The 13316-nt window shown below is 38.5% G+C and overlaps 2 protein-coding genes across 14 annotated transcripts in view; both read left to right on the forward strand.

Moving 5' to 3' along the window:
* The window catches only part of prpsap2 (phosphoribosyl pyrophosphate synthetase-associated protein 2), a 43747-nt gene extending 38286 nt beyond the window's left edge, over positions 1 to 5461 (forward strand). For 9 of the 11 annotated variants that reach the window (XM_059654080.1, XM_059654079.1, XM_059654081.1 and 6 more), the window contains one exon: positions 4758 to 5461. In XM_059654080.1, coding sequence (XP_059510063.1) covers positions 4758 to 4852 — 95 coding nt within the window. In that variant the 3' untranslated portion in view covers positions 4853 to 5461. Of the gene's footprint in view, positions 1 to 871 lie in introns of all 11 variants that reach the window. The other 2 variants (XM_059654085.1, XM_059654084.1) reach the window with 2 other exon arrangements.
* A 2477-nt stretch (positions 5462 to 7938) lies between these two features.
* The window catches only part of LOC125462495 (sodium/mannose cotransporter SLC5A10), a 123275-nt gene continuing 117897 nt past the window's right edge, over positions 7939 to 13316 (forward strand). For all 3 annotated transcript variants that reach the window (XM_048552579.2, XM_048552581.2, XM_059654090.1), the window contains exon 1: positions 7939 to 8282. In XM_048552579.2, the coding sequence (XP_048408536.1) occupies positions 8172 to 8282 (111 nt within the window). In that variant the 5' untranslated portion in view covers positions 7939 to 8171. The remainder of the gene's footprint in view (positions 8283 to 13316) is intronic.

Genomic DNA, 13316 nt, shown 5'->3' on the forward strand with positions numbered 1-13316 from the left:
ATTCTTTCATCCAATTTAAACACCTGATACTTGGGGTTAACTATTAAAACACTGCTGGTCTATATTTGCACCTTGTGGTGTTTCTTGTCATCACCTGTTTGGTTCTTTTTTCACCAGATAGCATGAAATTCTTGTCTGGCTTCTGTGTCTCGGAAATGGCTCACTGCAAACTGGATGTGCACTAATCCATGTTCAAAGTTTATAAGTGACTTTCCCTTAGCAGGATGCAGGCCCATTTTTAAAATGGGCACGTTTGTGGCTTTCCATACCTGATGCGGTTCTCCGCACTGGTGAAAGGGTCTAATGTTAAATCCAAACATGCTTTTAATTGCTATACAAATATTTTTCACAGCTTGCCTTATGCTTGGAGGAGGTTACTTGTCCATCGTCTGTTTATGCTAAACCTTAAAGTTTGTTTAAAACTTCTTCAGGGGAAAAAAATCATTATCCAAGTCTGACTTTCTTTAATCAACATTGCGTGAAATCCTTTTTTTTCTTCCCTTTTCTGCATGAAATGAATTTTTTGGCTGAGATTTGCATGCTTCTCTTCAGCGTTTATTCTCACGTTTTACATTTTTAAATATTGTTCTCAAAATCCACACTCCTGTTTTCACATAGAAAATCTAGCTCATTTAGAGACCCCGAAGGTACTATGTGTACTTCAGTATTGAAGAGCTAGAGTGCAAATGTCCAAAAATGAGTTGCAAATTAATAGTAATTTTTTCTAGGCATTATTGCGATAGAGAATGTAATGAAGGATTCATGATTGTAAATTGTCATGTGCAATTGTGCAGATGAAATTGGCAGTCTTCTGAAAGTAACTTTTTTTTATTTTGTGTGTTTTGTTCTTTTTTTTCTCTCTAAACTTCAGGAAGGTTTCCTGATTAATGGTCCAGTGACCATTGAGACAGGTAGACTTTTTGTGTGTGTATGAGGTAACGTTGCTGAAGAGTGGACCTCAGGGATTGCACCAAAGACACCCCTGCTCCCGTCATGTACAGCATAGTAATGTCTGCACCTCAGAAGAGAATTCAAAACCAGAACGTTCCCCTGGCTTTCTAATAGATTGAGTGCTTCACCAACTGTGCCCTGAACCAGTTTTATAAATATTTTGTTTGCGTCTTAACCGGCTAAATGTGTGATCAACTGCAGACAATGCAAACACTCTTTTTGGGGGAAAAAAGGAAAGCTGGTTATTATATTGCTCTGAAAGAACTGTATAGTTGAATAAAACCAGAGACTATCGTGAGAAAATAGGCCTGGAATGTTGCATACTGTCGGGTTTTTATATAATTTGATTCCCAATTGGGTGGTAAGTGTATCCACTGATTAAAAGTATATGTTGACTGGTTTAACAGTTTAATTTTTTAAATGTTATATTAAGTAATTGACAGTGGAAGTAGTACAGTGTTGACCATTACCTGATAGTTATAATTTGCTTGATTTTAATTATTTGTTACTGTGCAAATGTGTCAATTTGAAAAGTTTTACTCTGCCATTTCTTCCCTGACTTCCCAGCTTTAAATTGAGCATTTGTTTTAAATGTATTTCTACCATTCTTTTAATCAGTGAAACTGGCTGGAAGGACTTGAACCATTGCTGATCAAGTTCCGTTAACATCAGTAGTGGTAGTCATTGATCCAAAGACTTTGAAGCTTCATTTTCTGCTTTGTATCTTGGCTGATTGTTTATGTGATTATTACTCACCTGTTTGAGGCAATCATTCAAAATTTTAAAAAAAACAAATGGGCAGAGTAAAAGTATTGCAGCTTTTTTTAATGGCAGTTTGGAGTAGGACTTTTGCTGGAAAACAAATTGAGGTTGTTCATATTCTTTTTATGTAGGACTGATAACATCAGCTTGAAGAGAGATTTTGCCTTTGAGCCTGGGCAAAATCAACACCAAGGTCCCTGAAGTAAAAGGACATGGTCTTTCTTGCATAATGCTCCATCTCTAGCCAATACTGCTGTGATAAAATCTAATAAAGCTTTAATAGGGAAGATGAATGCTTTTAATTTATTTATTTTTAGTTTTTGATGTCTTTGCATATTTATAATAGAAATTTAATCATTATACTTAGCTTTGCAAAGGTCTGCAAAATGCTGGAAATTACTATTAAAGATTTCTGTGCACTTGCCCATCTGTTACTTTGCAATGGGTCACAAGGCCATGTTTCCACAGATTATTGATAATTGTTTATAAGTCATGCATTTAGCTGGTGTATCAATATTAATTAAACATTTGGAGAAAAAAGCTCAAAATTGCAATGTGTGAGGTTTTTTAAATACGTATGTAAGAATTTCTCGTGTGAAAAATTTGGAATAATACAGCACTTTTGTACTGGAAGTTTACTTAAAGGTTGTATACTATCTGCAGATAAAAATAACTTTCAGCTTTTGAAAATTTTCAAACTGTTACAGTTTAATTTATACTTATCAAAGTAATGCCCTAATTACATTTTTAAATGTGGTAACTGACTACCTGTAAATTTCATTTGCATGATTAATATGCAATAATGCATATTTAAAAGCTGGATTTCAGCTATAACTTCGTGGCAAACTTTTTAAAAATCATTTGTATGTATAAATAGACATTTTTACAAAAAAGTCTACTTTGAACTGTTATTTGAGAGATCTTTGTGAATTGTTGCAGTGGTGTTCCAAATTTTGTCAAAGCCGCACTAACCACTTTGTGTAATTTTTTTTGATATTTTTGGGCTTGCCAGATTTGTTGGGGTGGGGGGGGAGAATGTTTGAATAGGTTCAATTTTTCTCCACAATTCTACCAGGTGTTAGTAGATTTATTTCAGGTAAAATGTACATGCTGAAAAAAATGAACCAGATTTTTTTGGTTGGTGCAATTTGTCTTTTGCTGCTGACCTGGAAAGGAACTGTCCATAAAAACCTAGAGATCCCTGTGGCATTGCTTTTACCCTTCTGCTAAGGGGAAAATGTGTCATCAAGGTAAATAGTCAATAACATTTCTGTCAGTCAGCAAACCAGAAAGTAAACCTACTTTGCATTATTTCAGTAGAAATTAAAAACTTGGCGTTAAAATGTATTTTGACAAAGTGCAACTTTTGCAAGATTTTTGTCCCTTTTACACAAGTAGTCTAATTAGGAGTGATTTGTACTTAAGTGCAGCCTTGGTGGCACTTTCATCCAGAAGTAAATTTTAGAGTAGATTGCCTGCAGTATAGAAACAGGACCTTTGTCCCAACAAGTCCACACCGACCCTTAGAGAATCCAACCCAGACCTATCCCCCAAACCCACCTAATCTACACATCCCTGAAACACTATGGGCAATTTAGCATGGCCAATCCACCTAGCCTGCACATCTTTGGACTGTGAGAGGAACCTTGAGCACTGGCAGGAAACCCATGCAGGCACAGGGAGAATATCTGTGTGGAGTTTGCACAGTCACCCGAGGGTGGACTTGAACCCAGGTCCCTGGTGCTCAGAGGCAGCACTACCTTGCCACCCCTACCACTGACAGCAACTTCTGTCAATTTCAGAGAAGTAATGGTGCAGGCTCTAGGAATTTTAAGCTTTTAGTTTTATTTTTATTGGTAAGGGTTTATTTTTATGACCATTATAACAACAACAGGCATAGACTATGTTCTTAGTGAAATAAAATCGGCAGTAACGTAAACAGCAACAGCTTGCATTTGTATAGCACCTTCCAACATGGCTTCACAAGCCTTATCAGCTAAAACTGAACAAGGAACTTCATGCAGAGGTAATGGAGCAGATGACTAAGAATTTAATCAAAGATTTGAGTTCATATCTGGTGCATCAGACCAGGTCAACAGATTACTCAAAATTGAGTCTGCCATCTCCTATATGGTGTGTATATATGATTTGAAACCCAAGGTGAGGGGAGAACATTCTGAAAATTAGCCATCCTGACATTCTGAAAAGAAAAATACATGCATGTCTCCTTTCTCTCAACTTCAATTGACTATGTCTTTGGTGTTGTTAAAATATTGCCATAACTGACATGGCTACTGAACATCACTACACTTTTTCACTGTAAATGGAATTTAGCAATGTGGTTTGACCATTTAGGAATCCTTGATCATCAATTTATGACCATGCGCAATGAAGTTATTCTAGCGTATAACAACAGGTGAGATTTTGATGTAACTAGAAACAATTTGGCTCAATTGAATCTTTCTCAGCTGTTCTGGGGCAATTTGCAAAATTGAAGAGGAATAGAAACAAAAATTCTGGGCATTGTGACTAGAAGGGGAGACTCGTATGGGCTGCTTGTCAATGGCTTTGTGCAAATCAGACCTAATGCAGGTAAATTAGGTATTTACATTGAGTGTCTCTGTCACTTTTTTCCCCTGTTATGCCTACTTTATTGTCACTGCACTAAAGTTTTCCAATGGGCACAAACATTTTGAGGGTTTAATTTTATTAAGCAGAATAATAACCCTAAGGGATGTTCAGTCCCACTTGCATTAGCATTATTTACTGACTCTGAAGTGTCATCTGGTTCTACAATTTTAATCCCAAATTTTTCCTGCGTTCCAGTAAGATTTGATTTGCAATTATTTGATGTCCAAGTTCATGAAAGGTCCATAGTAAATTAAATACTCCAATTGCATGCAACAAATATCACAACTTTCATCTCTGGTTTGTATTGCATTGCATTGAACTGGAGGGCATATTGCAATTTGTGCATAATGATGTAGGGGTGGGCCATGTGCCATTTGTGCTTTTTTTCATTCAATTTGATAATCTTATTCCAGGGCATGGTCGCAAAAATCAAGGCAGACTCTCTAGTGCAATACGGACCAAATATACTAGTGTTGGTGGTGTTTTTTTTTGGAGAAGAAGACTTTAGAAGACAGATTATTCTTTGTTTTAAAGTGCAAGATGCTATTTAATGATTTTGAAGAAAGCGAGCAATGTTGTCCAGGTGAATATTCTTAATATCAAATAAATTATCTAGCTATTAACACATTATTTGTACCATGTTAGTTGATGAGCACATTTCTTCAACATATACTATATTTCAAAAGTAATTCATTGAGTGTAAAATGCAGATATGCACCTTTTTGTAATCACTGGATATAAGTGCAAGTCTTTTTCATGGCTTTTGATTTGTATCTCAACTCAATTTACCTGTCTGTCCTATAATACCCCAGTTACACTTGAAAATGGATAAGATCTTCGTGCACCATTTTTGATATTTTTAATTGTCTCCCTGAAGGCACAATAGCAGTTTATTTGGAGTGATTTTTCAGGTCTTCGTTGCCATTTGCATGAAGAAGTGTTTCTTGACATTGTCACTGAAAAGCTTAGTTTTAATTCTGGTCTGGAATTTGTGCTGTAATTACTAAAATGTATTGAGAATATAAAATCAACAATTATTACACCATTCTACTAGAGGAAGTAGTTTGGCTGTCTGTATGTACATATTGCATGAGAATAAAACTAGCCAAATTCTCAATTGTCTGATTCTATGTGGTAGCAGCCATGAAAGCAGTAATAGTTCCTTTCTATTTGTCGTATACTTTAAGGTTCGGTTCTGTTCATGTTGCCTTAGCTCGCAAGCAGAATGCCTACTTGAATGTAGCAGGCATCAATGGAAATGTATGCCTGTGTGAGATGTGTTTTTTTTAAGTTAGTAAGTATTATCATTTAATGAGTTTGCCATCTATGGTGGATCAAGGGAACTGTCCAATGGCACCAAATTTCCAACATCCCAAAGATGCAGATTCAAAGACTTGAACAGAATTCAATGAATGACGAAAACCGTGCTGTGGAGCAGTTAAGCAGCACACTAAAGAGTTGATTGCTTTTGTAGCATTAAATTTGCTGGACTAAGTTGCACTTTTCTAAGTGGAGCAGAAAAATGAAGGAATTTGCAGATTAATAAAAGACCATTTCACCTAACCATATGTCCAAGTGCTTATTATGGTAAATGTAGAAGTTTTTTTTCTTCTATTTTACTCAAATGGTATTTGATTTTAAGAGAGCTGTTTACAGATATTTAAAAAATTACAAAATACCTTTCAGCTTAGCTGTGCATAATTCAAGCTGTGATAAGCATGTTTTCAGTTAATAATGTCTGAGGCTCTAAAGTGACCAGCTGGCAGATTGTTATACTGTTTGTTTACTGACTGACAAACCTCGTTGGCTCCTATTGATTATGCATTAAAATGTAGGCCTTTGAAAATGTTGGCTTTAATGGCGAGTTGTCCCCTAAATATGTTTAGTATTGCAAAGTCCAAAGTCTGTTTAGATTTAGAAGAGGCTATGAATGGGAAATGCATTTAACAATAACTTGTGTCTGATCTGAATGACCCATTTCCTCATACATCAAGGTGTAGAACTGGATGAACACAGCAGGCCTACACCTTGTTTTCCCAGATTCTCCAGCATTGGCGATTCCTACTATCTCTGAACCATTTCCTCATGTCCACCTTCCCCTCTACCCAACTAATTTAGTTTCTGATTCCCCGCGAGTGCACTGTTTGACATTAACCTCCTGATAAGAGTTTTTCCCAAGATTATTCCACATTTTGGAAGAATGTAGAAGTTTTGGAGAGGGTTCAAAAGTAGTTTGAGACAGCAACTGCAGATACTGGAGTCAGAGATAGCGAAGTGTGCAACTGGAGAAAAACAACAGGCCAAGTAGCATCAGAGGAGCATGAAAGCTGACATTTAGAGTTGGGACTCTTCTTCTGAAGAAGGCTCCCAACCCAAAACGTCAGTTTTCCTGCTCTGATGCTGCCCGGTCTGCTGTGTTCATCCAGCTCCACAGTTTGTTACTAGGAAGTTGTGGAGATTACAATACACATTGTTTTGTCGCAAGTGTGCTAGCTATAAGGAGAGATTAGACAACTTTAAATTGTTTACGCTAGAGCCTCAGAAGCTAAGGACCAGAAAGAAGTTTATAAAATTGAGAGGCATGGATGGGGTGGATAGTTGGAGTCTTTTCTTTACCCCCAGGCTGAAAGTGTCAAATGCCAGGGGACGTAAGTTTTAAAGTGAGAGGGGGCAGGCTTAGAAGAGATCTTGCAAGGCAAGTTATCTTGCACTGGATGGGAAGTCCCTGGAGCATGCTGCTGGGAGAGGATACTCTACATGCTTAGAGCATGCCTGGAGACAAGATGTAAGCAGATGAAATAGCAATGTTTAAGAGCCGGTGGTGTCTCTCTGCATTGCAATTCAGCTGTCCAGCCAACTGAGCTAAACTAGTACCCCAGCTAATCTTTGCAGTTTCTTCAGTTTCCCAAATCAATTTGTTCGGAGATATTATTACGTGCCCCTTGAATAGAATCTCTAGTGTGGGAAGTAGACAGTTTGGCTCATTGATGCCACACGGAAGAGACATCCCGCCTTAAACCCATAACCCTGCATTTCTAATGGCTAATCCACTTAGCCTACACATCTTTGGACGGTGGGAAACAGGGAGAACGTGCAAACAGACAGTCACTCAAGGCCGTAATCAAGCCCAGGTGTCTGGTGCTGTGAGGCAGTAGTGCTAGCCACTAAGCCATCATGCTGTCCCCTGGACCAGGTGGAGCTTGAACCTAGTCAGCTTCATTTTCAGTCAGGGGCACTACCACTGCACTATAAAGAGCCCTTGTGCTATGTAGTTTGAACAGCACAATAATTGAACCAATTGTTATACAAGGGACAGAAAAGTAACTGAAATAAAGGCTAAAAGTAGTGGCAACACACAACAAATAGGTCACTACCTTTAAAGACTGTTACATTAACATAGTCTCCATTGAGAATTTTATTTTATTTCAGAGAGGCAACCTTTCCATCCAAAAAAAGTTGCATGGTTAGCAACAAACCGAAAACCTGGTCGAAGTTTTCTCTAGTTAATAGATAATGACAGTCATGTGGAAACTGATGCATCAAGAGTGAAAAGCAAACTCGAAGGTTGTTTGTTAATGGTCTATTGCACTTTTCCTTGTGTTTACAGGGATTCCTGTCACAGTGATTAAAAGCTTTGCTTTTTAAATTGAAGAACACACATCAATTACCACATAGATGGCACCTACTTTTGTTGCAATGGCTCATTGGTTTAATGTGCGACATTTTGATTAATATCCAATTTTTCATCTGTTAACCAGCAACTCCATTGGTAAGCAAATTCGTAGTATATTCATACAGCTTCGACAGGCACAAACTCAAGGGAAGGGATGGAGATGAACAGAACTGGCAGCTATCATCTCTCTGCTCAGTCCTTCAGTATCTCTGACATTATAGTCATCGTGGCATATTTTGTGCTGAACGTATTTGTTGGAATATGGGTAAGTATTTGCCCTAACTTTCTTATTGCTGTCAGCTACAGATTTGTTGCCAATTGCTTACTAATCTTTGCACTCTGCTTCAACTTTGTCCTGTTAGTGCCTGTCCTAGTTTCCTATTTGGTCAATATCAATTAAATCTGGATTGTTGATTTATTGTGAGATTTGTCCATCTGGATATCAGACGTACCTTAGTAGAAGGGACCTTTAGATGTTAAATTAGCTTTGTACTTGGTAAGGTTTTCTTTCATAGACTTGAACTAGGGAACTTTCAGACAAAATGCACAATAAATGCAATCAGTCATTTTAGAGTCAATGAACCATCGTTCAATTTTCGGTCTTTATATTTTGTACGCACAGAGTCACGCAGCACAGGAGCAGACCGATCGGTCCAACCATGATGAGCGTAATCCCAAACTAAACTAGTCCCACCTGCCACCTCTTGGTGCATATCCTTCCAAATCTTTTCCTTTCATGTACTTATCTAAATATCTTTCAAATGTTGTAATTGTACCCACATCCACCAATACCTGGGGATGTCCATTCCATTCTCTATGTAAAAGATGTGCACCTCGTGCCTTTCTTAAATCTCTCTCCTCTTACCTTTAAATCCATCGAGATGTTCAGCATGGAAACAGATCCTTCACTCCAACTTGTCCACACTGACCAGACATCCTGGATTAATCTAGTCCCTTTAAACCCTTCCTATTCGTATAACACATCCAGATGCCTTTTAAATGTTGTAACTGCACCAGCCTCCACCACTTCCTCTGGCAACTCATTCTGTACATGCACCACCCTTTGTGTGAAAATATTGTCCCTTAGGTCCCTTTTTGAAGTTTTTACCCTCTCACCTTAAACCTATGTCCTCTAGTTTCAGATTCTGCTACCCTGGAGGTAAGGACCTTGGCTAGTCATCCTGTCCATACCCTTCATGATTTTATAAACTTCTATAAGGTCGCCTCTCAGACTCTGACGCTGCAGGGAAAATAGCCCCAGCCTATTCAGCCTCTCCCTGTAGCTCAAACTCTTCAACCCCGGCAACATCCTTGTAAATCTTTTCTGCTCTCTGTCAAATTTCACAATTTTCCCATAACAGGGAGACCAGAATTGAACACAGTATTCTGAAAACAGCCTAACCAGTGTCCTGTACAGCCGCAATATGACCTCCCAACTCCTATACTCAATGCACCGACCAATAAGGGCAGGCCTACCTTCTTCACTACCCACGATTCCAGTTCAGAGATTTTATTAGCCATCTCTGGAGTAGGTAAGACTTGAACCAAGGCCTCCTAGCTCAGAGGTAGTGACATTATCACTTTACCATGAAAGACTCTTAATTTTCTATCTTTATACCTGATATGCTTAAAATACCTTTCTGCATCCCCAGTATATGGTAAGCTTTAACGCTAATGTTTTTAATCTTTGAAGCCATTGGGAGTGTAATTGTTATTTTTACAGTTCAGGCTTCACCAGTTGAATTCATTTTAATTATTCTGTCCACCAACAAAGTATTAGAGCTAGACTAAAGTTCGTATGTTGTACAACATTCTTCTGCTAAATGTTTAAATTTGAAACAACTGGAAAGAAACTGCCTTGTCCTCCAGTTTCTAAATTATTTAAAACTGCTGTCGGTGACTACGGCACTGATGTCAAATTCAGAGCGTCCGCCTCTTTAGAGAGTTCATGGTGGCATTAATATAATTTTTGTGCCAGAAAGAGAAATTTAGAATCATGAAAATGTACAGCACAGGAGGCCATTCAGCCCAATTGTTCATTTGCTGTCTTATTGACAGTATTCAGTCATGCGTAGTCTACCATTCTCACCTTTTCTCTGTAATTTATATATTCTCAACGATATGTCTTTGCAAAGTTATTATGCACCATTTTTTTTTTTGGTAGAGCTTTTCCAGACCCCCAACAACTCTGGGGTATAGCTGTTTGGGTTACAAGATTAGTTACGGTGTAACAATGTCACCAACACATGGTGTCATCTTAGGTACACTGTATCTGGGTACAATCTTTAAGTTACAGAAAAAAAAGTTAATTACAGCAATACATACTATACCCAAAGGTCAGAAAAATGAGAAGTAAAGTTAAAAAGAGAAACAGCAGACCAGTGACAGGGACCTCAAGGCAGACTGACTGCTGGCTACAGTCCCTCTCTGTGCTGGGCCACTGCTGCTACTCCGTGCAGGGCCACTGCCCCTTGTCCTTGTGGGGCCACTGCTGAACCACTCCACATAGGGCCACTGCCCTTTCTCTGCACAGGGCCACTAGTGAACTGCTCCACACGGGCCCAGTGCCCCTTTTCTGCATGGAGCCGTTGTCCTTGCTCCATACGGGGCCACTGCCTCCCACTTTGCGTTGGGTTCGCTGGTGGCTGGCGTCCCTACTTCAGGCAGCCAACTGCTGAGCCCACTTTGGAGGCTGGGACTGGATGTCTGAGTCTGAGAGAACTGAGGTAAACAGAGACAGAAGTAGAAAGAAGAAGAAATGAATGAGTGGAATGTACAAGCTCCATTTTACCAAAAGTGGCCAAAAATAAAAATAATGCATTCTTTTATGGTACATTAAAAGAGAGAAGACCATTTTACTTTGTCTGAGAAGTAAAGTTAAGAAGAGAAACAGACCAGCGACAGGGACCTCAAGGCAGTCTGACCGCTGGTTACAGTCACACTCTGTGCAAATGCTCAGTCCACTTTTTTTCTGACCCATGCATGGATGCAGTCAACAGTAAATACAAAGAAGAGAGCTAGAAAAAGTAAGCACCTCTGGCAATATTTTCCTCAGCAACCTACACAAAGGCAGGCCTAACCTGCCACACCACAATCTCTACTACAGGTCATCAAGGAGGCCAGTCCTAAATAAACCTCAGCATTGAACTCTGTGCTGTTGGCATCGATCTGATCCACACCAGCCAGCCAATCAACTGGCCAACCAAACTCCTGTGTTGTTTTGACAGGATGCTTTTCCAGCATCCTGTAACCCAGTGCTACGAATAGTGTTGCTAGAAGGTCCAATTCCTTCCATCTCATGGCCAACTTGGAATCTCCCCAATCCCAATTATCTGCATTTGTCGGAAAAATTGTTAGAACGATTTCTAGGTTGATATTCAACTTCTTCACCTTGTAATAGCTGTACAGACAGACTTAACATTTTGTGTTAATATTTTTACCAGTGTAGGTAAAGCCTAGAAGAATGGAACGGGATGGGGCAGAGAGTTTAACATTAATTATACATCTGCAAATCAAACTTATGGGAAGAACAGTGGTTATTTGTCTGAATCTGCAATAAGATAGATAAAATAACAGCACAGACAGAAGTTGAAAAAAACTTGGATCTAATTGTCATTACAGGAATATGGCTTCAACTTCATCAAGAGTAGGAAATTAATATTCCTGGGCAGGGGTGCAAGATTTGAAATACAGAAAAAATGTCAAATGAGGAGGGGTAGCACTGAGAGTAAAGAATGACGCAGAGGGATTAGTGAGAAGGGTCTGGGCCCAGAAGATCATGACATAAAATCAGTTTGGGTAGTAATTAGAAATAGCGAGAGTCAGAAGATTCTGTTGGAAGTAGCTTTTGGGCCCCAAACAGTAGTTATAGCATTGGACAGAGCAATGAATTAGAAATTATTGGACCTTGTAGCAAAGCCATGTGCGTTTTGTCGAGAATTTGAACCTTGTATACACTGGGACAAACAAATTGGCAAGAATGCTCAAGAAGATAATATTGGAGAATGTTTTCACAACAGTTTATTGGCGCAATACATTGTGGAAGTAACCAGAGACAAATTTGTTTTAGATCTTCTGTTGAGTAATGAGCTTGGGTTAATTAATAATCCCGCAGTAAATGGCTCTCTGGGGAATAGTTACCATAATCCAACTGATTTCCATGTTCAGTTGAAAGTGATGTGTTCTAAAAACAAACAATCTTCAAATTAAACAAAGTCAATTACATAACATGAGAGCATATGCAAACAACAATCATAAAGTTAAACAAAAACAATGACACAGGCAATGATCAGAGAACTGACAGATTAAAGCATAAATAGAATGTAAATGAATGTTGGGGAATGAACATAGAAACTTTTCAATACATCAGCAAGAAAAACCCATCTGTGGCCCACTTAGAAAGATTTGATTAAAAGAAGATGTTTATAATATTGCAAAAAAAAGTGAAGATTGAGAGTGTTTTACAAACCAGCAAAGGGCTACTAAAATTCTGATTAAAAAGGGAAATAGTAGAACATGAGATTAAATTAGTCAGGCATGTAAATACAGATTGACAAAACTTTTATAAGTATACAAAAGGAAAATAGTAGCTAAGTTAAATATTGGCTCCTGAAAAGTGGAGACAGGAGAAATTAATGTGAGGAATGAAGAAATGGCAGGGATATTGAACAAATATTTTGTCTTGACAGCAGAAGATAGAAATTTCTTTCCAGGAACAGATGGCAATCAATCAACCAATCAATATCATTCAATCTGCATGACCACTCCATGTTAGTGTTTTTGGAGTGGAGTACAGGAAAAAAGAAATTTCTTCAAATTGTATGAGACTTTGGGAGCATTACATCGCGACTACTGTGTGCAGTTTTGTTCCCTACATTTGAGGAAAAAGGTATTGGTAGCAAGATGGTGAGTGTTCTAAATCAGTCCCTGGGATGAGAGGATTGTTCTAAGATGAGAAAATTGGCTTGATATTCTCTGTGGTTTAACAGAATGAAAGGTAATCTCATTGATAACGTGAGTGAGAAGGTGCTTGATAAGATGGACACTGAAAAATCTCTTCCAGTGGTCAGGGATTCTAAGATGTGGGAGCAGAGTCTCAGGATAAATAGGTGATCACATCAGACTGAGATGAGGTAGACATTCTTCACTCAAATATTTGTTAGGACATTGAGACCAACAGCTGAATCAAATCAGCCTTTCTAGTTCTGTATTCGCTACAAGGTAAAACCGAATCATGGAATACCCTCAAATAGTGACTAACCAAACTTCCGAATAACCAATCCCAGACTTTGCAAATAAT

This window comes from Stegostoma tigrinum, chromosome 23 (genome assembly GCF_030684315.1).
Source record: "Stegostoma tigrinum isolate sSteTig4 chromosome 23, sSteTig4.hap1, whole genome shotgun sequence".
Classification (NCBI taxonomy): domain Eukaryota; kingdom Metazoa; phylum Chordata; class Chondrichthyes; order Orectolobiformes; family Stegostomatidae; genus Stegostoma; species Stegostoma tigrinum.